This window comes from Bufo bufo, chromosome 9 (genome assembly GCF_905171765.1).
Source record: "Bufo bufo chromosome 9, aBufBuf1.1, whole genome shotgun sequence".
NCBI lineage: Eukaryota > Metazoa > Chordata > Amphibia > Anura > Bufonidae > Bufo > Bufo bufo.
Window position 1 is genome coordinate 16,114,580 of NC_053397.1, and position 26,181 is coordinate 16,140,760.

General features: G+C 46.4%; 1 protein-coding gene across 2 annotated transcripts; it reads right to left on the reverse strand.

Annotated features, from left to right (window-relative positions):
- Positions 1-1,739: 1,739 nt before the first annotated feature.
- Positions 1,740-24,553, reverse strand: COPG1 (COPI coat complex subunit gamma 1). Of its 2 annotated transcripts, none has more exons than XM_040407016.1 (24): positions 24,425-24,553; positions 18,423-18,475; positions 17,786-17,866; positions 17,498-17,569; positions 16,409-16,488; positions 16,079-16,154; positions 15,893-15,985; positions 14,501-14,587; positions 14,259-14,416; positions 14,050-14,183; positions 13,263-13,330; positions 12,966-13,154; positions 11,951-12,046; positions 11,610-11,853; positions 11,451-11,526; positions 9,650-9,753; positions 9,444-9,569; positions 8,280-8,348; positions 6,043-6,185; positions 5,781-5,952; positions 4,275-4,372; positions 3,761-3,899; positions 3,481-3,579; positions 1,740-2,772 (listed from the first exon to the last, which is right to left on the reverse strand). In XM_040407016.1, exons 1-24 carry the CDS (start codon positions 24,459-24,461, stop codon positions 2,642-2,644), a joined length of 2,625 nt encoding a protein of 874 aa, XP_040262950.1. In that variant the 5' UTR covers positions 24,462-24,553; the 3' UTR covers positions 1,740-2,641. The 2 variants fall into 2 exon arrangements, with proteins under 2 accessions (XP_040262950.1, XP_040262951.1); XM_040407017.1 differs by lacking the exon at positions 1,740-2,772 and adding an exon at positions 2,877-2,900 and having other exon boundaries at positions 3,428-3,579.
- Between the last annotated feature and the right edge of the window lie 1,628 nt (positions 24,554-26,181).

Here is a 26,181-nt window from a genome sequence, read left to right on the forward strand (position 1 = left end):
TGATTGAGGAGGGGCTTACAGCTTTCACTTAGTGTCACGCCTCCTAGGGAGCAGAGCTATACCCATGGTTTCCTGTGTCCCCCAAGGAATATGGGCGAGAAACAAACATTTAACTCACCTTAGTCCAATTGATCGCGGCCCGGCATCTCCTTCTGTCCCCTTTACTGAATAGGACCTGTGGTGAGCATTAATTATAGGTCAAGGACCTTTGATGATGTCACTCCAGTCATCACATGGTACGTCACATGATCTTTTACCATGGTGATTCACCATGGTAAAAGACCATGTAACGTACCATGTGATGACCGGAGCGACATCATGAAAGGTCCTTGACCTATAATTAATGCTCACCACAGGTCCTATTCAGTAAAGGGGACAGAAGGAGATGCCGACATCGCGATCAAGTGGATTAAGGTGAATTAAATTATTTTTTTAACCCCTCCAGCGCTGTTTTACTATGCATTCTGTATTCAGAATGCTATTATTTTCCCTTATAACCATGTTATAAGGGAAAATAATAATGATCGGGTCTCCATCCCGATAGTCTCCTAGCAACCATGCGTGAAAATCGCACCGCATCCGCACTTGCTTGCGGATGCTTGCAATTTTCACGCAACCCCATTCATTTCTATGGGGCTTGCGTTACGTGAAAAACGCACAAAGAGGAGCATGCGATTTTCACGCAACGCTCAAGTAAAAATCACCGCTCGTGTGAACAGCCCCATGGGTCAGGATTCCGTGCGGATGCAATGCGTTCACCTCCCGCAACGCATCCGCGCGGAAAACTCGCTCGTGTGAAAGGGGCCTAAGAAGCACTAGATTGCTTCTCCCATACATTGCAGATTCGCTGTGCTTTCATGGAGCCCTGCCACCTGCAGGGCTCCATAGGAATTACAGCTGTAAAAACCTTGGTTTCTTCTGAGGGACCAGGCCTGCCGCACAGGGTAGCAGTTCAAGTTCCAGGAGTGCAGTGCTCCCAGGGAAAGCCTCCTCAGATGCCATGGTCACAATTGACCATAGCATCTGAGAGGTTGAACATCTGTGATTGCCATGATCCCCGATTGCACACTTTCGCTATTTAACAGCAGAAACCTGGCGGTCATGGTGCCTGAGAATTGGCGCCATTTTTAAAGGCCTGACTTCCACCGTTACATGTACGGCAGTGGTCAGGAAGGGGTTGCCTAGGATTTTGCTATTGATGTATTAGTATCTGATAAGTGGCGTCGCCGATCAGCTGTTTTGGGGTAGTGTCGGTGCCGGAATTACACAGCTCTGTCCATTGTGTTTGTGGATGGAGCTGGTTACTGCAGCGCTGCTCACATTCATTTTGATGGTAGCCAGCGCCGTCCACTACACAATGAAGACACAGCAGCGTAATTCTGCACCAGAAGTACCCCAAAGCAGCTGGTCGGCAGAGGTGCGGGGTGTCCGATCAGATATGGATAGATTATCCTGAGGACAGGCCATCAATAGTAAAATCCTGGAACAACCCTTCAAAGGGGGTATCCACATTTCCGTTGGAGAAGGGCCTCACTTAGCTGACTCAGTGGACAGTGACCTAACACAATGTGGGACTGGCACCACCTTCTCTGGAGCCTTGGTACAGGTCCCGACATAGTATCCTATTGACATACCATAAATGCCTCTTCTCCTTCATGATAGGATGGAGGACATGGAATGACACAGAGCCGACCCCTCGTGACCATCACATGCAGCTTGCAATAGCGCAGACGGCACAATATGATCATTACTTTATTGTGGTGTTTTACAATAGGCTCTTAGTTTGCATACAAAAAAAAAAAAAAGCAAAAGTCTGCGTATACAGAATGCACGAGCAGAGGACATCGTATCTCCATAGGATCCCAGCGCTGTCATTTGAGAATGAAACGAGAGTCCTTAAACCACTCCGCTGACACAAGGCAGTGCATCGTCTTACAGGACACAGGGGACTGACTTATTCCGGAGAGGAAGCTCATAGACTCTAACTATATTTACAGGTGAAATACAGCTTTAAGAAAATATATGAATGCAAACCATTTTCCAGGACATGGAGTATACTGGAGTGACTGATTATCCCAGGCTGCATATAGGATGACGCTTATAGGGGCCTCATTCGTATCCCGCTTGTGCTAATTTTACAGCCGGGGTTTGGCCATAGTCACCCAAAGAATGTCAGCCAAATGGAGCAAGCGGCAGAAAGTAATGCTAGGGCTACATTTATTAAAACTAGGCCTTGCTCTCCACAAATAGACAGGAAGGGTGGGGGGCACCTATAGATAATATTGTGGCTGATCTGGGCAGCTATGGAAAGAAATCAATACCTAGAGTCAATAATTTATCAGCAAGAAAAGGTCATCGCTCTTTCTCGCAGTACAAAAGCAGAACCGATTATTACAGGATCCCAAAGACAGTATTTATTTTCACCTGCCCACCTAATAAATGACAGGCTTCCTTCCATTAATGGTAAATCACTAGTAACTGCCAAGCCCCGGCCGATGGGCTGAGCAGAGGAAAACCAGGAGGATTGAAATATACTATGCTGTAGTGTTCCCACGTGTCCAAGGCACCCTCTGGGCGTGAGGGGTTAATGTACTGTACAATGTAATTCCCTTTCTTTCTGCAGCGTAAAACGCTGCTACTCCTAGCCCACTGATGCCATGATGGCGTCAACTGGATGCTCTTCTTTGCTCCGGGCTGTAACCTGCATGGTCACAGTGTCTGTCAGAACCAGCTTTGCACGTACTAAGATGTCATAGCCACCCCGAAACACGCCTGTAAGAGAAGCAGAAGGACTTATGGTAAGAGAAGATCATAACTTTTTACAATTTACATATAAATGCTTCCCTTTGTAAATGCAGTTTATTACTTATCCTGTACTGACCCTGTATTATACTCCAGAGCTGCACTCACTACTCTGCTGGTGCAGTCACTGTGTACATACATTACATATCCTGTACTGATCCTGAGTTACATCCTGTATTATACTCCAGAGCTGCACTCACTATTCTGCTGGTGCAGTCACTGTGTACATAAATTACTTATCCTGTACTGATCCTGAGTTACATCCTGTATTATACTCCAGAGCTGCACTCACTATTCTGCTGGTGCAGTCACGGTGTACATACATTACTTATCCTGTACTGATCCCGAGTTACATCCTGTATTATACTCCAGAGCTGCACTCACTACTCTGCTGGTGCAGTCACTGTGTACATACATTATTTATCCTTTACTTATCCCGAGTTACATCCTGTATTATACTCCAGAGCTGCACTCACTATTCTGCTGGTGCAGTCACTGTGTACATACATTGCTTATCCTGTACTGATCCTGAGTTACATCCTGTATTATACTCCAGAGCTGCACTCACTATTCTGCTGGTGCAGTCACCGTGTACATACATTATATTACTTATCCTGAGTTACACATGCACTCGCTATACATAAACACAGCTACAGTCCAGTGCAGAAGAAAACCTACCTGCCAGGTACAAGGTGTGTGCATTCTTGTTCTCTGGTACTTTATCTGACCTCTCACATGGCTGCATTCCCAGGAATTTTATTACGTTTCCGACCGCATCTGTGGATAACAAGATATATCCGATTACATTTCTTTCTCCTTCAGTTGATAGAACGACCACACAAATTAAACCGGATGTACACAACTCAGAGACTTAATACACATGAATTACTATGTAAATAGCCTACATGCCTCTGCCTATGGCACGAAATACCGTATCAGCCGCACAGGGATGTTTTACCTTCCAAAGTTTTAATGGTGGATAAGTTGAAAGTCTCTTCTTTTTCAAATTCGCCTCCCACCTCTTCCCAAGCAGCTCCAAAGTTTGGTTTCAGAACTTTCTGTATGTGATCCACGACTGTCACCTCAATGTCTTCCAGCTGCAGGAAAAAAGAAAGAAACCTATTTAACTGCAGCTAAAATAAATGAAGTAAATCTAAACTCTATAAGTAAAAACAGTCATAGGTGCGTCCCCGCTGTGTGTGCATTGTGGGTCACTGGTATATGGCAAGAGGTTATGCCAAAAAATGCTCCCCACGGATGCCTTCAATGTATGGAACTGTATAGGCATACAATTTTACATGTTGCCCGTGATGGCCCCATGTTTGAAAATAAAATAGATACTGCGCACATACATGTCTTTACTGGATGTCTCAGTATAGAATAGCAAAGTAAACGATTCTATTCAGCAAAAAAAGAGGAAAAGTATACCGCCATATGGACAACTGGGAGGTTGTTTAATAATATCTACTTACCACATACTCATCGTCATAACCCTCCTCATCAGCTTCACCAGTGTTAGGATCACAGTCCTTAACAGTAAACTTTAGCATGCAGCTAAAAGTACATGAATCTACAAGAAAAGGAGCAAACAAAGGAATAAACACAAATTAGGGTCTTTGCACTACAGCAATTCCACCCAAAATGCTGCACAATAATGTATCTGCCATGTTGAAAAGGTTTTTAGTAAACAGGTCATCCATGATAAACACATATCAGTTATCTACAGGATAGGTGAAAAGTGTCTGATTGCAGGGGCCCGACCACTGGGGCACCTAGCAATCACGAGAACATGTACCATATTTCAGCAGAGGTTGTGCATGCATATGGCCACTTTATTACATATCTATGGGACTGCTAACAGAGTGCTGTACTCTACCATTTTCCACAGACATTGAAGCAGCAGCTCACATGCTTCATCTCCCTCCATTAAAAAGGAGCCAATGGACACCCATTCTCCTGGTCGGTGGTGGTCCTGCAGTCAGACACTTATCAACTATCCTGTGAATATGTGATGATTTAATTAAAGGGGTTATCCTCAATTTTTTTTTATTTTTAATAACCCCCTCCCCTTCATGTGATTAAGCACTTTACCAGTGATCATGTTGAACATATGCCTACCGAACCAGCGCTGCACGTCCGCGCACCCCAGGGTAATCCCATTACGGTCACTTCCTGGATCACATGCTGTAACTTCGGCACGTGATCCTAGCCCAGTTATCAAGCCACGATGTACGTAGGTTGCACTTGCGCAGTCAGGCAGCCTCAGGCGATGTGAGCAGTCAGTGCCCAAGGCTGTCTGACTGCGCAGGTGTACTATGTACATTGTAGATTGTAAGCAGGTAGGATCACGTGTCGAATGTGTGGCATGTGATCCTGCAAGTGCCCACAATGTAACTACACTGGGGAGCGCAGCGCTGGCCCTGTAGGAATATTTTCAACATGATCACTGTTAAAGTGCTTAAAGGGGTTCTGCAGTTTTTTTAAACTGATGATCTATCCTCTGGATAGATCATCAGCATCTGATCGGCGGGGGTCCGACACCCGGGACCCCTGCTGATCAGCTGTTTGAGAAGGCAGCGGCGCTGGCAGTAGTGCCGTGGCCTTCTCGCTGTTTACCGCAGGCGCAGTGACGTCACGACTAGTATCAATGGCCTGGGCGGGGCTAAGCTCCATTTAAGTGAACAAAGCTACTGCCAGCGCCGCTGCCTTTTCAAACAGCTGATCGGCAGGGGTCCCGGGTGTCGAACCCCCGCCGATCAGATGCTGATGATCTATCCAGAGGATAGATCATCAGTTTAAACAAAGTGCAGATCCCTTTTAATCACATGAAGGATAGGGGCTTAATGTGGATAACACCTTTAATTTACTGGTAACCATCAGAAAAGGAATGCAACAGTGGAAGAAATATCACAGGCTGATTATAAAATACCAATTCCCTCTTAAGATATGAACGAGTTATCACTGTAACCAGTCCTTACAGGCAGAGAGATCTTCTTCAGGTATGGAGACCAGTGTGTAGCAGGTTCCGGGCTGGTTGTAGGACAGAGACTTAACAGGTACGTAGCAGATGACTTCATATCCCTCTACTGGCTCCATGTGAACAGTGACATTCTCCAGGTTCTGATCGTTTAGTGTATTGGTACAATCAAACTACGGAAAAGAAAGATGCCGGTGACTGTTAATATCAGGCTTATGTATAACCTGCACCACCAGGTGGCGTACTACACAAGTCAATCTCACCTGGAACACTATGTGACTAGCAAATGTGTGCTTGGTGCATCGGACAACATATTCTGTCTCAGACTCAGTAAGGGCAACAGCTTCTGGAGAAGACTTGAATAAAGCGCCTAGATCCTTAAATTCTGGAACAGCAGCGAGTTGCTCTATAGGAAGTAAAAAAAAAAATGTTTCCATATAAGTAAAAGCATAAAACTAGATTTTTGTACTTACCGTAAAATCTGTGTCTCTTCCGTTTATTGGGGTACACAGTCTTGACCTTGGGGTATAGCTATTGCCACTAGGAGGCGACACTAAGCAAAAAAAGTGTGAGCTCCTCCACTCAGCTATATCCCTCCTGCAGACACTGAGATAATCAGTTTGTACAAAAGCAGTAGGAGCAGTCAGGAGAAGCCAGCAGCAAATAATAAAAAGGAAGAAAACCGGAGATGGGTCATCCTGAAGAGCCCATCTAGGAGAACCAGTAATGTACATACAGGGTGGGAGCTGTGTCCCCTAGTGAATGGAAGAGAAACAGATTTTACGGTAAGTACAAAAATCTAGTTTTCTCATCCGTATCATTGGGGGACACAGTCTTGACCTTGGGACGTTCCATAGCAGTCTCCGGGGTGGGTCATTAACAAAGAAGCCATCCTGCCAATCAGAGGACCGCTTTGTGCAAAACTCTACGCCCCAGAGAAGTGTCAGAAGATGCAACGGTGCACTCTTTAAAACTTGGAAAAGTGTGCCCATATGACCAGGCAGCTGCCCTGCACACCTGAAAGGCCGAAGCCCCATGATGTACTGCCAAACCATTGCCCGAGCAAAATAAGAAGTAACCGGGAAGGGTGGAGCCCGGCCACCGATGCGGTATGCTTTCACCATGGTCAAACGAATACATTTGGGAAATGGAAACTTTGGAGACAGCCAGCCCTCTGGAATGACGAATAATGAATCCGTCCGTTGGAAAGAGGTCATCTGAAACAGATGGATGCGAATCCCCCAAGGATTCCATGGAAGCCGGTAAGGGGGCGCAGCGTGCGCCACCCCCTCCAGAAAGGTCCGAACCGCAGAAAGGGAAGCCAAATTCCGCTGAAAAAGAATGGTGTCTGGATATCAAGGGCCAAAGAACTGCAGATGTGACAAAACTTGCCCCCCCATGGGGAATGAAGTAGGGATGCCTGAAGGCAGAGGCCTCACACACCATACCGGACTGCCAGAAGAGAAGACCACTCCAGCAGGACCATGACGAACAAGTCGGGGCTAGAGAACCTGGACCAACACCACCTGCGCAGGCACCCCACAGCAGAAAGGAGGCATAAGAGCCCCCAATGGCTACGAACACTAAGCTAAAACTGATTAGCTCAGTGTCTGCAGGAGGGATATAGCTCAGTGTCTGCAGGAGGGATATAGCTCAGTGTCTGCAGGAGGGATATAGCTCAGTGTCTGCAGGAGGGATATAGCTCAGTGTCTGCAGGAGGGATATAGCTCAGTGTCTGCAGGAGGGATATAGCTCAGTGTCTGCAGGAGGGATATAGCTCAGTGTCTGCAGGAGGGATATAGCTCAGTGTCTGCAGGAGGGATATAGCTCAGTGTCTGCAGGAGGGATATAGCTCAGTGTCTGCAGGAGGGATATAGCTCAGTGTCTGCAGGAGGGATATAGCTCAGTGTCTGCAGGAGGGATATAGCTCAGTGTCTGCAGGAGGGATATAGCTCAGTGTCTGCAGGAGGGATATAGCTCAGTGTCTGCAGGAGGGATATAGCTCAGTGTCTGCAGGAGGGATATAGCTCAGTGTCTGCAGGAGGGATATAGCTCAGTGTCTGCAGGAGGTATATAGCTCAGTGTCTGCAGGAGGTATATAGCTCAGTGTCTGCAGGAGGTATATAGCTCAGTGTCTGCAGGAGGTATATAGCTGAGAGGAGGAGCTAACACTTTTTTTTTGCTTAGTGTCGCCTCCTAGTGGCAATAGCGATACCCAAGGTCAAGACTGTGTCCCCCAATGATACGGATGAGAAATACTTTTATTAATTGGGTTTCATGTCAATAAAATGATCATGGTCTTTTAATTCTTCATTTTAAGAGCTCCACTTGTGGACAGTGAGTGAACACATTCAGAAACTGAAAGCGTTTTAGAATTATGTCTGATGCAGGAGCAGAACTCTTTACCACTGTAACGAGCCGTGAACCTATGTTAATCCAACATTAGCAGCAAGACAGGTGTTCTGGTGGTAATGTACAACATGCTATATGTTTCACTTACCTTGAAATATGTCCTGCCTAGTGGATACCACTTTTTCAGGTTGTCGTACTGCGGTGGCAGGCACAGTTTCTAAAAAAAAAAAAAAAGTACAAGTTAGTGCACAAATCGAATAACTTCGCGTAAGCCACTGCGGAAATTCACTTGGGTCAGATGTGCTGCAGAGGTAAAATCCATAGAGGATTATTGCACAAGGAAAGTGAATGAGATTTTACTATATCACAGTTTGTAGAAATTTTTAAATCCACAGCAAGTCCATTCTGTTGTGGATTGTTTGCAGAATTAGTACAGATTTTCCCCATTCACTTTAACTGGGAAGAAAAAAAAAAATATCTCAATCAAATCCACAGGCAATCTATTGTTGTGGAATCTGCTGTGGATCTGCACAGAAAATCACCAACATCTGCATGATTCTATGCAGAGGAGGATTTACCTAAGAAAATCGGACATGTGTGGACTTACCCTTTTTTCATATTTCTCTTATAGTCTTTGTCCCATGACAAACATTTATCTGCTATCAACGGGAAAGGGGATAAGTGCTTGATCGTTGGGGGTCTGCCACTCATCAAGAGAATGTGAGGTTCCATATTGCCTCATTGGAAGGGAGCCGAGGTGAAACCAGCGTGCCGCCTCTCCATTAATTTCTATAGAACTGAGAGCTTGTACTCGGCTATCTCCAGCAGTCCCATAGATCTGAATGAAGCAGCAGCGTGGATGGGCGACTGCCACTCTATTCACACATAGAGCCCCCATTCTGATGATCCATGGGTTCCCAAGTGGTCAGATCCCAGCCAATAAGACGCTTATATCATACTGTGGATAGGGGATACGTTTCTGTCATAGGACGATTCCTTTAATGAGGGTGTGCCACCTCCACTAACACAACATATGTATGGGCTTTTCCTGGTATTGCAGCTCATCAAATGACTGGTCCTCATCTGCAATACCAGATGTCACCCAAGGATGGCACTGTTTCTGGAAAAATGCAGACCCTTCTTTGTAATCTCAGACAACCCTTTTAAATTGCTTCTGATGACAGAATTGACTGTTTGGCTCACATGTAGAACTACAATGCTCAGTCACGAGAGGAATGATCATAGTGGTTCATAAACCGCAATTTCACAATAATAAAAGTGTTATGGATTGCTCAATGATGGGATGACAGACCTCCTCTCTGTTCTGCTATGGGTGTGGTGGCCAATGGTACAGACTTTAGGTCAAATGGCTTTTCAGAAGGCTCCAGCGTGTACTGATGTAATGCCCGCTCCAGTCCAGGGATGGACACTGTTAACCCTGCAATCATAGAAGAATTAGAACAGGCTACATTCAGCCAGTCATTCTAATCACAACTGCAGGAGATCAAATCAACACACCGTTAAGGATGTATGAAGAATTCAGAGCCTTTTGTCTTTGCTCCAAAATGTTCAGATAGAAGGTAGCTCGGTCTCTCACTTCATTATCATCGTCCATTACACACCTGAATTTGAGAAAACACGTAATCGGCATGAAACTGCGAGAGAGAATTCTTACATCTATGTTATCAAGAAAAGCACCACCCTTGTCCATGGGATGCGTCTGGAATTGTAGTTCAGCCCCACACAAGTGAATGAGGCTGAGCTGCAGTACCAGCCAAGACCAGAGTGGCGCTGTTTCTGGACAAAAATAAAAACAGGTTTTTTTTCTAATCTCACAAACCCCTTTATAGGTCACAGGCTTATATAGGTTTTTAGGTTTTTCTACTTTTGTGCAATAAAATAACTTAAAAACGTCTTTTTTTTTTGTATCGCCATGTTCCAAGAGCCAAGATTTTCTTTTTGTTTTACTGCCTATGGAGTTGTATGAGGGCTTATTTTTTGGGGGACAATTTGTCGTTTTTATTGGTACCATTTTCGGGTACATATAAGTCTTTGATTACTTTTCATTAATCTTTTGGGAGACAAGATGACCAAGAACAGCAATTTTGCCTTTTTTTTTTCTCTAAGGGCATTATATTGTGGGAGATGAACACGATTTTAGTTTTATAGCACAGATAATTAAGGATGAGGACTTATTATGGGACTTAAAGAAGCAATATGGAGTTCAGATGTTCAATACATTGCAGAACTGTATACTGTATTGTGTTATACTGAAAGGCAGCCTTGTATATTGCGGACCTGGATGCTATTGTTAGGCCCCCTGCTGCCATCACAACCTATCGTTGATGAGGGTGCTCCCTTCCTTTGTAAAACCACATAGGTGCCCTGGCTTCTATTAATGGCATCTGTCAGCAGATTTGTCCCTATGACACTGGCTGACCTGTTACATGTGCGCCTGTGTTGGTCCCATGTTCATATGTGCCCGCATTGCGGAAAAAAATGATGTTTTACTATATGCAAATGAGCCTCTAGGAGCAACGGGGGCGTTACCATTACACCTGCAGGCTCTGCTCTCTCTGCAACTGCCACACCCTCTGCACTTTTATTGACAGGCCAGGCAGTGAAAACATCATCACTCCTGTCCCTGTCAAAGTGCAGAGGGTGCGGCAGTTGCCATTACACCTGGAGGCTCTGCTCTCTCTGCAACGCCCCCGTTGCTCCTAGAGGCTAATTTGCATATATTTAAACATAATTTTTCTCAGCAATGCGGGCACATATGAACACGGGACCAACACAGATGCCTTCAGCTGCCAAGAGCACATGTAACAGGTCAGCACTGGCTAGGCTATTTCTCTAAGCTCCGTGAATGGGGCTGTCGCAGTGCTTGTGCAGTGCACTTCCCATTCATTTCAATGGAACTTCCAAAAATAGCTGAGCTCGCCACTCGGCTATTTTTGGCACTCCCACAGAAATGAATGGAGGGCGGCCACGCATGCACGGTGTACCCTCCGGGACTTTGCAGTCTCCATTCTAAGTCCTAGCGATATGCCCCCAAGTCCAAGATGGGAATAATCCTTTAAACACAATAGGATCAGAAGAATCTCTATTCCTGCCATTAGAGTGGAGTGTCAGATGTATATTACAGCCAGGCACCCAAAAGGGATCGTGCAGGCACAGCTTTTGTGACCACACCATCACTGGGTCGTAATAGTACAGTACAGTGGTTTGTGAAACAACCAATTTGCTATGATACTATTACACCACATTATAAAGATTGAGAAATTTACTGCAATGCATGATAATAAATAATTTCACATACCTTCTCAACAATACCAAAATGCTGGGCAACATGTCTTCATTTTGAGCACCAAATTTGGCCAAAGCAGTGACAGCACCTAGTAAGCAAAATCACAAAACTGGTATTAATAACAGAATAAGAACGAAAGTCGGGCAAGCACAGATCCGGTACAACACTCACCTGCTCGGACCTCCTCATTCTCCAATATAACTCTGTTGTAAATGAAGCGGATGAACTTAGATGGACTGCTGGTCCTGGGTCCTTCCTGTCCCAAGAGGTGGAGAATGCGAGTGGCCAAAACTGTGAACTCACAATCCTCTATGAACTCGCACAGGTGGGACAGTCCAGTCTCTTTGCTTTCTGGATTCTCTTCAATGATACTGATGATGCAATCAACTATGGCTCGCTTGTAATCAAACCCACCCTGTGTGCAAAGAGATCACATTTACTATGTAAGTTATTGAATATTCCTAAATAAATACTGACCAATGAAGTACCGTGATTTACTCGACAGTACTTACCTCTTCCCTGAGCATTGTGAATAGGAAGTTCATCATGACAGCATGCTTACGAGGATACTTGTGACAGAGAGCACTAATTGCTTGTACAACCACCACCTAGAATGCAATACACAAACACATGAACTATTACAAGTATTCGGCTACTAACACACATCAATCAGCTATAAACTGGAGCTTTTTCTTCTCTGTCTTGTATGGTTTGCCATGTGTATGCCATAAAAGATGAACACTGCTTTGGATAAACCATCAATGTATGTCTGGAGCTGGCTGACACCAACCAATTAGCAGCAAGAAGGGGTCAAGGATTTTGCTGGAGGAGCCACTTCACTGGAGTAACTGATACAGCAACACACATACACACGCTCAGGTGAATCAGAGCTGTAGTACCAGAGACAGCTGTGTCTTGAAGCTCCTTTAAGGCTAGGTCTACACGACGACATTTGTCGCGCAACAATTTTTATAATGATAGTCTATGGTGTAGCACTGCGACTGCGACGAGACAGTCGTAAAAATCCATTCAAAATAGATTTTTCTGTGACTGCCGCGTCGCAGCATGTCGCAGTGCGACACCATAGACTATCATTATAAAAAATGTTGCGCGACACAGTGTAGTTGTGCCCTATGTGTCGTGCGACACATGTCGTCGTCGTGTAGACCTAGCCTGACAAATATCTTCCAAAAAGATCAGAATATCAGCATGCTTGCCCTATTCACTTGAATGAGGCCATGCTGCAGTTCCTAGCATACCAGGGTGGATGCGGCTCCTCTGTGCAGTAGAAATAAATGAAGGGTATGCAGCGCTAAAAAAATACAGCATCCCTTTCATTTTTAGAATTGGTTGGACCTTTGCGATCATATAGTGATGGGATAACCTAGTGCGATGCCATCATGTAAACACCCCTTTAAATAAAATGGAAAATATTCGTCCCACTCCTAATAATGTTGGCATCTAATATCAATCATAAAAGTCAAGGTCAATGCTTCCATTATTAACAGCTGAACATATGATTCACACCTTGAACTCATCTGAGATTTCAGACATGAAAGAGGAGATCTGTTTCATGAGTCGGTCAATGCTGCTCTCGCTGCCGGTCTTCAGCAGTGTAGTGATTGCCAAGGTGGCGATACTGCGGTTGGAGTCTGTCACCAGATTCTCTAAGTCCAAATTGCAGGCAGTTACCGCTGATGGGTGCTTCATGGCCACCTGTAAAAATCATAATATATTTGTATACAGTGACTACAGTTCTATATCAAGATGTACGGAGGCGGTTATTCCTGGAGCACTGAATGACACGAGATAAGCTTACGGTACCTTGTTAAGTGTTCTGACCGCAGCATAGCGGAGGGCGGCTTTTGGAGAAGTGCAGAACAGCTGTAACACTGAGGAAGAAATATAAAAAAAATAAAATAAAAATATTATTATAATAATAAATAAATAAATAAACAAACATTTGTATCCTGGAATAGGGATGTACAGGATACTGTTGCTGTAAGACAAAAAGATTAAAAAAGCACTCCCTTAATAAAGGGGTCTTCCCATTAAAATAAAACACCTATCCCCTATCCACAGAATAGGATGTAAGGGTCTGATTTGCAGGGGTACGACCATTGGGACCCTCTTGTTCCCCTGTTTGACTGGAAAAGTAGGCATGCATGCGTGTCCACCACTCCATTCAACTCTATGGGATTACAGGAGATAGCACTTGTATTCTGCTATTTCCAGCAGTCTCAGAGTCTAATGGGGGAACATGGGTCCCCATTCTCATGATCTGCAGAGGCTCCTGCGGTCCAACCCCACCAGATACTTATACCCTATCCTGTGGATAGGGTATAAGTTCTTTTAATAGGACAACCCCTTTAAGTCACTGAGGTGGGGAAAGCATTGAACTTCTGCTTGGCTCACAGTAGAATTTAAATACTAAGCAGCCTGTCTTGTGTTTTACGGGGGCAGCAACCTTCAGCACTCCCGCTGCTCCATTCATTTCTATAGGAGTTCCAAAAACAGCTGATCGTGTGTGTCTGCTGGGTGGTGTGGTTTCACAACGGCTGGAATGCTGCAGGTTGCTGACCCCTGCTGCAGTATTAGTAATCCTACTCACCAGACACAGCAGGTGCCAGTTCCTTGGCAGTGCAGGAGGGCAGGTTAACGATGGCTGAAGCAGCTTCATAAACGACCATTTCATGCTTGTTTCTGAGACAGCTCTCAATGAAATCAAACAGGGGACTGTCCCGGCTGGAAAGGAATATAAAGTCACTTTCTATCCTTACAAACAATATTCAGGGATCACCCAATCACCGAGCCTCTTACTTTCCATCTTCTTCCTCCAGGAGTTTGCTGGCCACCCGAATCATCATACAATAGGCGAAAGGAGACTTCAGGCCATGACGCATGAACTTACTCAGCATCTTGTTGACAGACAGACGATCGTTCTTACGGACATGATACAGCAATCCGAGAGCGTGGTACTAAGAACAGCAGGATGGGAGATTATTATTTGAAATGCCAAGTATTCTGGGATCACAGAGACATTCATATAAAAGAAAGCTCACCTGCACCATGAGGTTATCACTGGAGGCAGCTTCCTGTGCTTCATTCACCCAGCGCTTCACTACATCAAAACTAGTCTTCAACAGGTGCTGAGGGGGTTAGTTAGGAATAATAGTTAAGCACACCTATGCATTATTTAGATAAATCAATAATCGCTAAGATCTATTGCAAGTAAATGGGATAGGCTACAAAAGGACAGGGTGCTTTAAACAACTCCTAAACACTATTTCATGTGGATCCTCTTAGCCAGAGTCTAAGGAACCCTCCTAATTCATGAGCTTACACAGAAGGCCTGTTGATTTCTCTGCAAGTGTATGGCTCCATGCGCGGGTTTTTCATGAAGCCAAAATAAGGACTGTCCTTAAGGCCCCCTTCACACGGGCATTGCGGGTAAGGCCAGAGGCGTTCAGGGTACATTGCGGGAAAACCGAGCGAGTAGGCACGCAATTGCAGTCAGTTTTGTCTGCGATTGCGTTCCGATGTTCATTTTATTCCGCGCGAGTGCAATGCGTTTTGCACGCGCTTGAGAAAAAAAAATGTGGTACCCAGACTCTAACTTCTTCACTGAAGTTCGGGTTTGGGTTCAGTGTTGTGTAGATTTAATTATTTTCCCTTATAACATTGATATAGGGGAAAATAATAGCGTTCTTCATACAGAATGCTTAGTAAACTGTGCCTTGAGGGGTTAAAAAATATAAAAAATTAACTCACCTCATCCACTTGATCGCGCAGCCAGCATAGTCTTCTTTCTTCTTCTTCCAGGACCTGCAAAAAGACTTTTGATGACGTCATCGCGCTCACCACGATGTCATCAAAGGTCCTTTTGCAGGTCCTGAAAGAAGAAGAAAGAAGACGATGTCGGCTGTGCGATCAAGTGGATGAGGTGAGTTAATTATTATTTTTTTAACCCCTCAAGGCACATTTTACTAAGCGTTCTGTATTAAGAATGCTATTATATTACCTTATAACAATGTTATAAGGGAAAATAATAGTGAATAGACTTTAATGGGGTCCGGGATTGCTCATCCATATCATCTCCTAGCAACCATGCGTAAAAAAAACTCTGTCCACTGCACAATGGATGGAGCTGTGTAGTTCCGGAAAAGACTTCCAGAACTGGGACATCTCTGAAACAGCTGATCGGCTGGAGTGCAGAATGTTGGACCCTTGAAAATCTAATATTGATGGCCTATTGTAAGTATAAGCAATAGACAACCCCTTTAATACATACTCTCCTTTTATTATCCACAACTGATTTCTGCTTCAAAAACTACATAAGGCGTCACCCTAATGTTTCACTTCCCCTCCAATGGCTGAACATCTTGCATCCTATAAATGTGACCCAGAGTATGGCCGTGTGCATTTGGCCTATTTAGACGGATTTTAACACTTACCAGAGAAGAGACGAGAGCAGAGCTGGATACGCTTGGCACTTTGTCCACGATGGCTTGTTTCATGTAGCGCTCAATGGCCTGCAGCATGGTGTTCTGAATAAACACAGGCACGGCATTAGAATGGGATACTATGTCCTACTGTTCTGCTAAAATGAAGAGAAATAACCTGGCTGGAAAATAACTTACATCTGTGATTTTACATAAGGCTCTCACTGCTGGACCTCTGTAGCTGTCATCTTTGCCAGTCATGTCTTTGGTTAAACTGCAAACAAAACATCAATCAATAATCTCCACCGTAGTTACGAAAATGCATGAGTGTGATTCATAACGAAAGGTCTAAACCAAGCATGCTCAACCTGCGGCCCTCCAGCTGTTGTGAAACTACAACTCCCACAATGCCCTGCTGTAGACTGATAGCTGTAGGCTGTTCGGGCATGCTGGGAGTTTTGCAACAGCTGGAGGGCCTAAGGTTGAGCATGCCTGGTCTAAACGCTGACACAAACCGTCTGAACTCACCTACTGGTGACAATGATGACATCCTCAGAGATATTCGCCATCTCCTTTATAGTAAGGTAGCACATTCTGCGCAGTGTCGGCTGGGGGACAAACATGATCAAATTTAAAACGATTGTGTTCATTTACTAGGAAAGTTCTGCAACTTACACTGTGTATTAATACACAAAAAAAAAACAAAAAAAAACAAAATCACATATCTATCACCTATGTATGTATCCATCTAATATTGACTATCTAACCCATCAGCAAACAGTAGCGGCAAGGACCACCAGGTACATGGTGTTTGCCAGGCTGCTGACCCTCTACACAGCTCAGTGGTAACTACCATGTGTAATGGCAGCTTTTTAAATAGACTTTGTGTTTCAATTGTTCATTATTTTCAACGTATCTGCTTGCTGTCAATAAATAGAAACATTTTGGATTCACATCCAGAGGCTGATCATGTACACAGAGATTCAGTTCAGGCATTTCGGCAACTGAAACCAGTTCTATGTTTCTGAAAGCACGTGGATTCCTTCAAGTCCCACACAGAAGAGACAGTCATAGCAATTTCTGCAATAAATCTGCCCCTTAGGGTCCATTCACACGTCCTTAGTGTATTGCGGACCGCAATACACCCGGCCGGCACCCCCATAGAAATGCCTATTCTTGTCCGCAAAGGACATGTTCCATTTTTTTCCGGAGCCGCGGACCGGAAGATCGGCGGCGCACTCTGGAAATGCGGATGCGGACAGCACACTGTGTGCTGTCCGCATCCATTCCATCCCCATAGAGAATGAATGGGTCCACACCCGTTCCGCAATTTGCGGAACGGATGTGGACCCATTATTACGGACGTGAGAATTCACCCTTACACAGATTATCATTACTCTTATGTAACAAGCCCTGCCCTTGCGGCGTTGGACAGGATCAAGAAATTTTTTCTGCTTGTGGATTCACTGACAGAAAGCAAAGATCTTGAAGGCAGTGAGCGGCTGCGTTTGTACAGTTTCCTAGTGGTAAATGACCAAATAGATTAATTTGTGTTTTCCAGAAACAGGATTGGACAGGATTTGCATTGCATATAATTAAGTTGCAGGAATCACTTACATCGTTTGACTGGAACAATTTGGTCATGGCAAAGAAAGCTTCTGTTGCTTCTGTGGCTCCCATGTGCTCCCCCTGCAAGAAAAGAGGAAAGACCAATGCATCTACAGTATACAGAAGAGGACAAAGACACAAACCCAAAGAAGCAAAGGAAAAGAGGAGAAATAATCTACACAAACCAACCAGATTCCTGCTCTCAGTTTTCCCCATAGAAAATTTTTACTACACGTATCGCCGCTCTTACTGGTGCAGGACCTTCCTATAGAATTCAATCTAATAGGGTAAACCTACCTGGTTTATCAGGTACAGGATCTTGGTCAAGATGTGAGCACATTTTCGGGGGTTGATGGGAGTCTCATTAAACAAACGAGCCTACAATTTAAAACATAGTAAGTAATGACCAGATTTTGGCAAAAAATGCAGAAAAACATCCCATTTGAATACACCCTAAGGGCTCATTCAGAAGACCGTGTGTTTTGCGGGTCCACAAATTGCAGATCTGCAAAACACGGATACAGGCCGCGTGCGTTCTGCGCTTTGTTGAACATGCACGGCCAGTGATAGAAATGCCCATCCTTGTCCACAATTGAGGAAAAGAATAGGACATGATCTTTTTTTTTTTTGCAGGGCGAAGGAACGGAAGCATGCTCTGTCCGCATCTTTTGCGGCCCCATCGAAATGAATGCGTCCGCATCCGACCTGCAAAATTGTGAACACCAACATATGGCCATCTGAATGGGCCCTAAAGGTTGTGCAAGTAAAGCAACATGTTCTATTTTTTTGCGGTGCGGACAGATCACGGACCCATTCAAGTTGAATGGGTCTCGATCCATCCCGGCCGCCGCCCGTGCACTGGGGACCACAAATTGCGGTCCCCAATGCGCGGAATGGCCGCAAAACGGCCGTGTGCATGAGGCCTAAAACTCACCTCCTGGAGAACTGCACTTTTCTCCAACTGCTGGAAAGGATTGGAGCCGCCACCTGAAATCACAGACAAAGATAATCATTCAGATCAACTGGGAAAATAGTAGAAAAATGTCACTGCATAGTTTAAAGGGGTTGTCCAGCTCGCTCTGGGACTTTTATTTAAGTGTAGGCAACTGCGTGTTGTACTTACCTGCTCCATTCTGGTCCCCTGGGTCTCTTCTGCATTGTTCCGTTCACTGTCCTGTAAACTTCAGGACAGACCAAATTACATGCGCAGCTGCAGCCAACGACTGGCCAAATCGGTGACGTGGCCCCAAGCGGCACGTCACCGCTGGGTCATATGCCACACACCGAGACCAATCATTGGCTGGAGTGGAGCACGTAGCCCTGTCCATCTGGAAGTTTACAGGACGGGTAATGGAACACCACAGAAGGGAGCCGAAGCGGCGGGGAGCAGGGCAGTACGATCATTTTTTTTAACAGGTACAACGTTCTGCCTCCCACACTTAAAGTCCCAAAGCTGGACAACCCCTTTAATTGCCAGGAATTCGTATTGCCAATGGAAAAGGTAGGGCTTAAAAAAATGAGAATCTTCAAGACGGCCGTACTTAACTAATCTTAGGTTGTGCCAAATTCTAAAGCTATCCCCCATCTATGGGTTAGAGCAGGCATCCTCAAACTGCGGCCCTCCAGCTGTTGTAAACCTACAACTCCCATCATGCCCTGCTGTAGGCAGATACCTGTAGGCTGTTCGAGCATGCTGGGAGTTGTAGTTTTGCAACAGCTGGAGGACCGCAGTTTGAGGATGCCTGGGTTAGAGGATAACCATCTGATCAGTGGTGTTCTACCGCCAGGACTTCCACCGACGAGAAAAGGGATCATGTATCCTCAAATGAATGGAATGACGAATAACCACTACTGACCTCTATGGAACTTGATGTTACTGGAAACAGTCATTAAGCACGTACAGCAGTGGTCAGCAACCTCTGATACTCCAGATGTGGCGAAACGCGAAACCACAACTCCCAGCATGCCTCATTCATTTTTGTGGGAGTTCTGAGAAGAGCATGCTGGGATTCGTAGTTTCACCACAGCTGGAGTGCCAGAGGTTGCTGATCCCTGACGTACAGCATAGCCGAGCTCCTACAATATTAGAGGAGACTAACTGTTCCTGCATCAGATGACTGGGCTGTACTTGGCAGAGTCGTAGCTAGACGCTGCCCTGCATCTTATCAGAGGGGCCTGCTGGAATTTGCCTTGCCCCCCTCAGTGCTCGACGCCCAGTGTAAAGATGACACTTTTATCCATGCAAATTACCAGAGCAAAATATCTGCAGACACTGTGCAAACTAGGACCAAAGGGTCACTTCCGCTGTGCAGAATGTTGATTTCAGCTCCGGAATGAACTTAATTCATACGAAGTGCGACAATGTACAAGGAGTCTACCTACTATTTCCAGGCTGAGGGGAGTTTCCATTAAACCGTACAGGACGTGTGCTTTGTGGGAGATGGAGGTGCACTGACTGTTTCCATCCATTATCCTTAGCTTATGACGCTGGATAAAAGAAAGAGTGTGTGTGTGTGTGTGTGTGTGTGTCGGATTGGGGGGGGGGGGGACGACTGGGAACCCCTTAATTGATTCTTAGAACTAGTATAGTGTGGCACTCTGTGATGCAATAAGCAGGTGCACCTTCTGAATGGGCAAGCATGCCATATACCAGGGGTGTTGAACCTCCGGCCTGCGGGCCGTATGTGGCCCCCTGCCAGAAAATGCTAATGGCAATGAATGCATGTGGGAGGCACAGGAAGGTGAGAACAGCGCTGCACTGGCTGTACTCACCTTCCTTGGTCTTCTTCTGGCCCCACGCTGTGTCCCGACACGTACAGTGTCAGGACGTAGTGCACGTAGACGCGCTGTCAGTTCACAGTACAGCGCGGCAGGAAGAAGACCAAGGAGGGTAAGTGAATCTGCCAAGTGGCAGCGCCATCCGGAGCTGGAGAGGTACGTTTTTTTTTTAATGTCTGATCAGAGGTCTTATTGAGGCTGATCTGAGGCTGGGGGGTCTGATGGGGCTGATCTGCAGCTGGGGGGGTCTGATCTGAGGCTGGGGGGCCTATTGGGGGGCTAATCTGAGGCTGGGGGGGGTCTGATGGGGGTCTGATCTGAGGCTAGGGAAGGTCTGATCTGAGGCTAGGGAAGGTCTGATCTGAGGCTAGGGAAGGTCTGATCTGAGGCTAGGGAAGGTCTGATCTGAGGCTAGGGAAGGTCTGATCTGAGGCTAGGGAAGGTCTGATCTGAGGCTAGGGAAGGTCTGATCTGAGGCTAGGGAAGGTCTGATCTGAGGCTAGGGAAGGTCTGATCTGAGGCTAGGGAAGGTCTGATGGGGGTCTGATCTGAGGCTAGGGAAGGTCTGATGGGGGTCTGATCTGAGGCTAGGGAAGGTCTGATGGGGGTCTGATCTGAGGCTAGGGAAGGTCTGATGGGGGTCTGATCTGAGGCTAGGGAAGGTCTGATGGGGGTCTGATCTGAGGCTAGGGAAGGTCTGATGGGGGTCTGATCTGAGGCTAGGGAAGGTCTGGTGGGGGTCTGATCTGAGGCTAGGGAAGGTCTGATGGGGGTCTGATCTGAGGCTAGGGAAGGTCTGATGGGGGTCTGATCTGAGGCTAGGGAAGGTCTGATGGGGGTCTGATCTGAGGCTAGGGAAGGTCTGATGGGGGTCTGATCTGAGGCTAGGGAAGGTCTGATGGGGGTCTGATCTGAGGCTAGGGAAGGTCTGATGGGGGTCTGATCTGAGGCTAGGGAAGGTCTGATGGGGGTCTGATCTGAGGCTAGGGAAGGTCTGATGGGGGTCTGATCTGAGGCTAGGGAAGGTCTGATGGGGGTCTGATCTGAGGCTAGGGAAGGTCTGATGGGGGTCTGATCTGAGGCTAGGGAAGGTCTGATGGGGGTCTGATCTGAGGCTAGGGAAGGTCTGATGGGGGTCTGATCTGAGGCTAGGGAAGGTCTGATGGGGGTCTGATCTGAGGCTAGGGAAGGTCTGATGGGGGTCTGATCTGAGGCTAGGGAAGGTCTGATGGGGGTCTGATCTGAGGCTAGGGAAGGTCTGATGGGGGTCTGATCTGAGGCTAGGGAAGGTCTGATGGGGGTCTGATCTGAGGCTAGGGAAGGTCTGATGGGGGTCTGATCTGAGGCTAGGGAAGGTCTGATGGGGGTCTGATCTGAGGCTAGGGAAGGTCTGATGGGGGTCTGATCTGAGGCTAGGGGGTCTGATCTGAGGTTGGGAGGTCTGGGGCTGAGGGGTTTGATCTGATGCTAGGTAGGGTCTGATGGGGGGTCTGATCTGCAGCTGGGGGGCCTATTGGGGGCCCGATCTGATGTTGGGGGTCTGATGAAGGTCTGATCTGAGGCTGGGGGGTCTGATCTGAAGCTGGGGGGGGGGGGTCTGATGAGGGTCTGATCTGAAGCTGGGGGGTCTGATGAGGGTCTGATCTGAAGCTGGGGGGTCTGATGAGGGTCTGATCTGAAGCTAGGGAAGGTCTGATGGGGGTGTGATCTGAGGCTGGGGGGTCTGATCTGAGGTTGGGAGGTCTGGGGCTGGGGGGTCTGATCTGAGGCTGATGAGGGGGTCTGATCTGAGGCTGATGTAGGCCGGGAGCAGATCTGAGGCTGAGAAAGGGACAAAGGTAGGGACAGTTGCAAAGAAAGAGGCAGGAACAGTGGCAGGGAGAATGAAAGCTGGAAGAACCCCTCTCTGGACCTACCTGAGATGTGCTTGGCTGCCATTATGCCAAATAAAGAACTAAATATATAACATTCTCAACTTAAAAATTAGACTACTATATGAGGTCAAAATGGCGCCTGTACTATATGTAAAATATATGCAGGCGCCATATAAATATATGCAATGCAGGCGCCATTTTGTGCTGCAAAAATACAGCGATCTAGATTTTTTTAATTGAAGTGCAATTTCTGTAACTTTCCCCTAAGTCAGTTAGGCCCCTTTCACACGGGCGAGTATTCCGCGCGGATGCGAAGCGTGAGTTGAACGCATTGCACCCGCACTGAATCCCGACCCATTCATTTCTATGGGGCTGTTCACATGAGCGGTGATTTTCACGCATCACTTGTGCGTTGCGTGAAAATCGCAGCATGCTCTATTTTGTGCGTTTTTCACGTAACGCAGGCCCCATAGAAATGAATGGGGTTGCGTGAAAATCGCAAGCATCCGCAAGCAAGTGCGGATGCGGTGCGATTTGCACGGTTGCTAGGAGACGATCGGGATGGAGACCCGATCATTATTATTTTCCCTTATAACATGGTTATAAGGGAAAATAATAGCATTCTGAATACAGAATGCATAGTACAATAGCGCTGGAGGGGTTAAAAAATAAAATAAAAAAATTTAACTCACCTTAATCCACTTGATCGCGCAGCCGGCTTCTCTTCTGTCTCCTTTCTTTGCTGTGTGCAGTAACAGGACCTGTGGTGACGTCACTCCCGTCATCACATGATCTTTTACCATGGTGATGGATCATGTGATGGACCATGTGATGACCAGAGTGACGTCACCACAGGTCCTGTTCCTGCACACAGCAAAGAAAGGAGACAGAAGAGAAGCCGGGCTGCGCGATCAAGTAGATTAAGGCGAGTTAAATAATTTTTTATTTTTTTTAACCCCTCCAGCCCTATTGTACTATGCATTCTGTATTCAGAATGTATTATTTTCCCTTATAACCCTGTTATAAGGGAAAACAATACAATCTACAGAACACCAATCCCAAGCCTGAACTTCTGTGAAGAAGTTCGGGTACCAAACATGTGCGATTTTTCTCACGCGAGTGCAAAATGCATTACAATGTTTTGCACTCGCGCGGAAAAATCGCGCATGTTCCCGCACCTTTTTCCCGCAACACCCGTCTGAAAGAGGCCTTATATGTTTGACCAAACATAGCTGCCAAATTTTTTATTTTTTTTGCAGATGATCAAATGTTCTTTATTGTTTGATTTTTTATTGGTTTTCAGTAGAGAACATGGAGTAACATAGCTGCCAAATTTTTAAAGGGGTTGTTCGGGTTCAGAGCTGAACCCGGACATTCCTCCATTTTCACCCCGGCAGCCCCCCTGACTTGAGCTTTGGAGCAGTTCATGCTCCGATGCTATCCTTTGCCCAGTGCTAAATTGCGCAGGGCAAAGGCATTTTCAGGAGTTCCGGTGACGTACCGGGGCTCTCCATGGGGCTGCCAGGAAGCCCGGTGACGTCACCGTCACTGATGGGCGGGATTTAGAGCTGCCCTAGCCAGTACAACGGCTGGGGCAGTGCTAAAGCCCGCCCATCAGAGCCGGTGACGTCACCGAACACACTGCCGGGTGGTGTCTTATTGTAAACAAAAGAGCCCGTGCCCTGCACGATCTAGCGCAGGGCAAGGGAGCATGAGATGCTCCGATGCTAACATCAGGGGGGCTGTCTGGGTGAAAATAGGGGTATGTCCGGGTTCAGATCTGCATTTTTGCATGGGCCTCCAACGATGTTACAAATATCCAAATGGCCCTCGGCAGGAAAAAGGTTCCCCACCCCTGCCATATACCATCGTCTGAGACCGCCAAAATGGGGGCCGCTGTTATAAGAGTGGGGGACCCCTCTAAGAGGACCGTATGTGCTCCGCAGCCACATGACATCATTACGTGGCACACCACGTAGTCTGGCATAGTTTCATGGCAGATCCAATGTTAGAAAACCCCTAAAAGGTCAGTGGCTGGATCTAAAGAGGGAGGCACTACAAGTCCTAGCATGCCCTGGAAGGGCAGGTGCAATGCATGCTGGGGCAGAAGTGACACTTGATAAGAGACACTGTCCCCCATGTCACTGACTTCAGCAGCCTGCTCCCTCCATACAGTGTCCCAGGCCTGACTCCCACTGAAGCAGCCATGTCTGACCCGTGCACCCGCAGCCAGGCTTCGGCCTCGGTTCCCACCCGTCTTCCCCCTGCCCGCATCCGCTCTCACCGGACTCCTCGTCCTTCTTGTCGAACTTCTTCAGCATCTTCACGACTCCCTGTTCCGAGCTCCGCCACTTCCTGCCAGGCTGTCACCGGGACACGTCACCCCTGACAACACAGTCCGCGCATGCGCGGTAGGCAAGAAGGTGCCTACGCATGCGCCCTTTGCTGCTCTTTCCGACTCTGGCGTAAAGCGTTGTGCCCAGTCAGCCGGGTGGTAACACGCATGCGCAATACAGGATCCTGCGCACTGGGTAGAAAATACCGTAGAATTGCAGAGGAAGTTTGGGGTTTTATTCAGCTTTTTGCTGATGTAGTTTGGGTTGAATTTATACAATTGGCCTCAATATAAAGCAAATCCATGTATCTAATGAATGCATGTGTGCAGAGAAGTGATATCTAATAGGTTACCAATATAATGTATATTGCATCAAAAGTAGTGTTATATAATATTGGGGTCTGCATCCAATTTTTCTTGTTTCACAATCGCAGGGCAGAGTATATTAGTGCATACTGTGTGATATGCAAGCTTTTGTGCAGGGCGTCACCTGCAGGCGTACACTATGTGCGCGTATAGTTGTGTACACCCAGGGCATACATTTAATCGCCGAAGCGCGCCCAAGTGCAGCAACCGGGAGCGTCTGGACTCCGTTCACATCTGCATTACGGCTCATGCACACGACAGTAAGTATTTTACAGTCCGCACAAAACAGATCTGCAAAAAATACGGATGACGTCCGTGTGCATTCCATATTTTGCGGAACGGAACAGCTGGCCCCTTATAGAACAGTACTATCCCTGTCCGTCATGCGGACAATAATAGGACATGTTCTATTTTTTTGTGGAACGGAAATACGGACAGACGGAATGCACACGGAGTAACTTCCGTTTTTTTTTTTTGCGGACCCATCGAAATGAATGGTTCCGTATACGGTCTGCAAAAAAAAGGAATGGACGCGGAAAGAAAATACGTTCGTGTGCATGAGCCCTCAGGCTACTTTCACATCTGCGTTTTCAATTCCGGTTTTGAGATCCGGCACAGGGATCTCAAAACCGGAATTAAACGGTCCAGTTTTGTCGCCATTCATTGTCAATAAGAACAAAACCCATCAGGATGTATCAGTATGCATCCGTTCCGTTTTGATGCCGGATACAAAAACCCTGCAAGGTGAGGTTTTATGTCCGGTTTGCGAGACGGAACAAACCAGATCAGGCATGAAAATCAATGCAAGTCAATGGTACCGCCTCCTGTTTTTTTGTTAACCCATTGACTTACAATGATTTTCGTGTCAGATCCGGTTTGTTCAGTCTTGACTTAATACAACCGGATCCGGCCGAAACGGATGCATTTGGATGTATTAAATGGCATGGATGCGTTTAATTCCGATTTTGAGATCCTCTGCCGGACCTCAAAACCAAAATTAACAACGCAGATGTGAAAGTAGCCTCACTTTACAGAGCTGCAGGTTTGCTGCGCAAAAACCCGCTATAGAAAATCCGCAGCTAATCAGTCACTTGTGCACTCGGCCTTATACGAGCAGAGTGACAAAAACGCCAGATTATTTGCATGACGGACTCAAACGCCGCCTGTCGGACACAGTTGACTATAATGGGGTACGTGGGGTATCTATCGGGGAACAAAATAGCGCAGGATTCTGCCAATGAGAGGTGGGAATGCGACCAGTGGTGAGTGGGGGTCATTCTCTCCATGTAAAGTTGCATTGTGTAAGATCCCTCATATTCTGAAATGTTTCAAATGGTCAC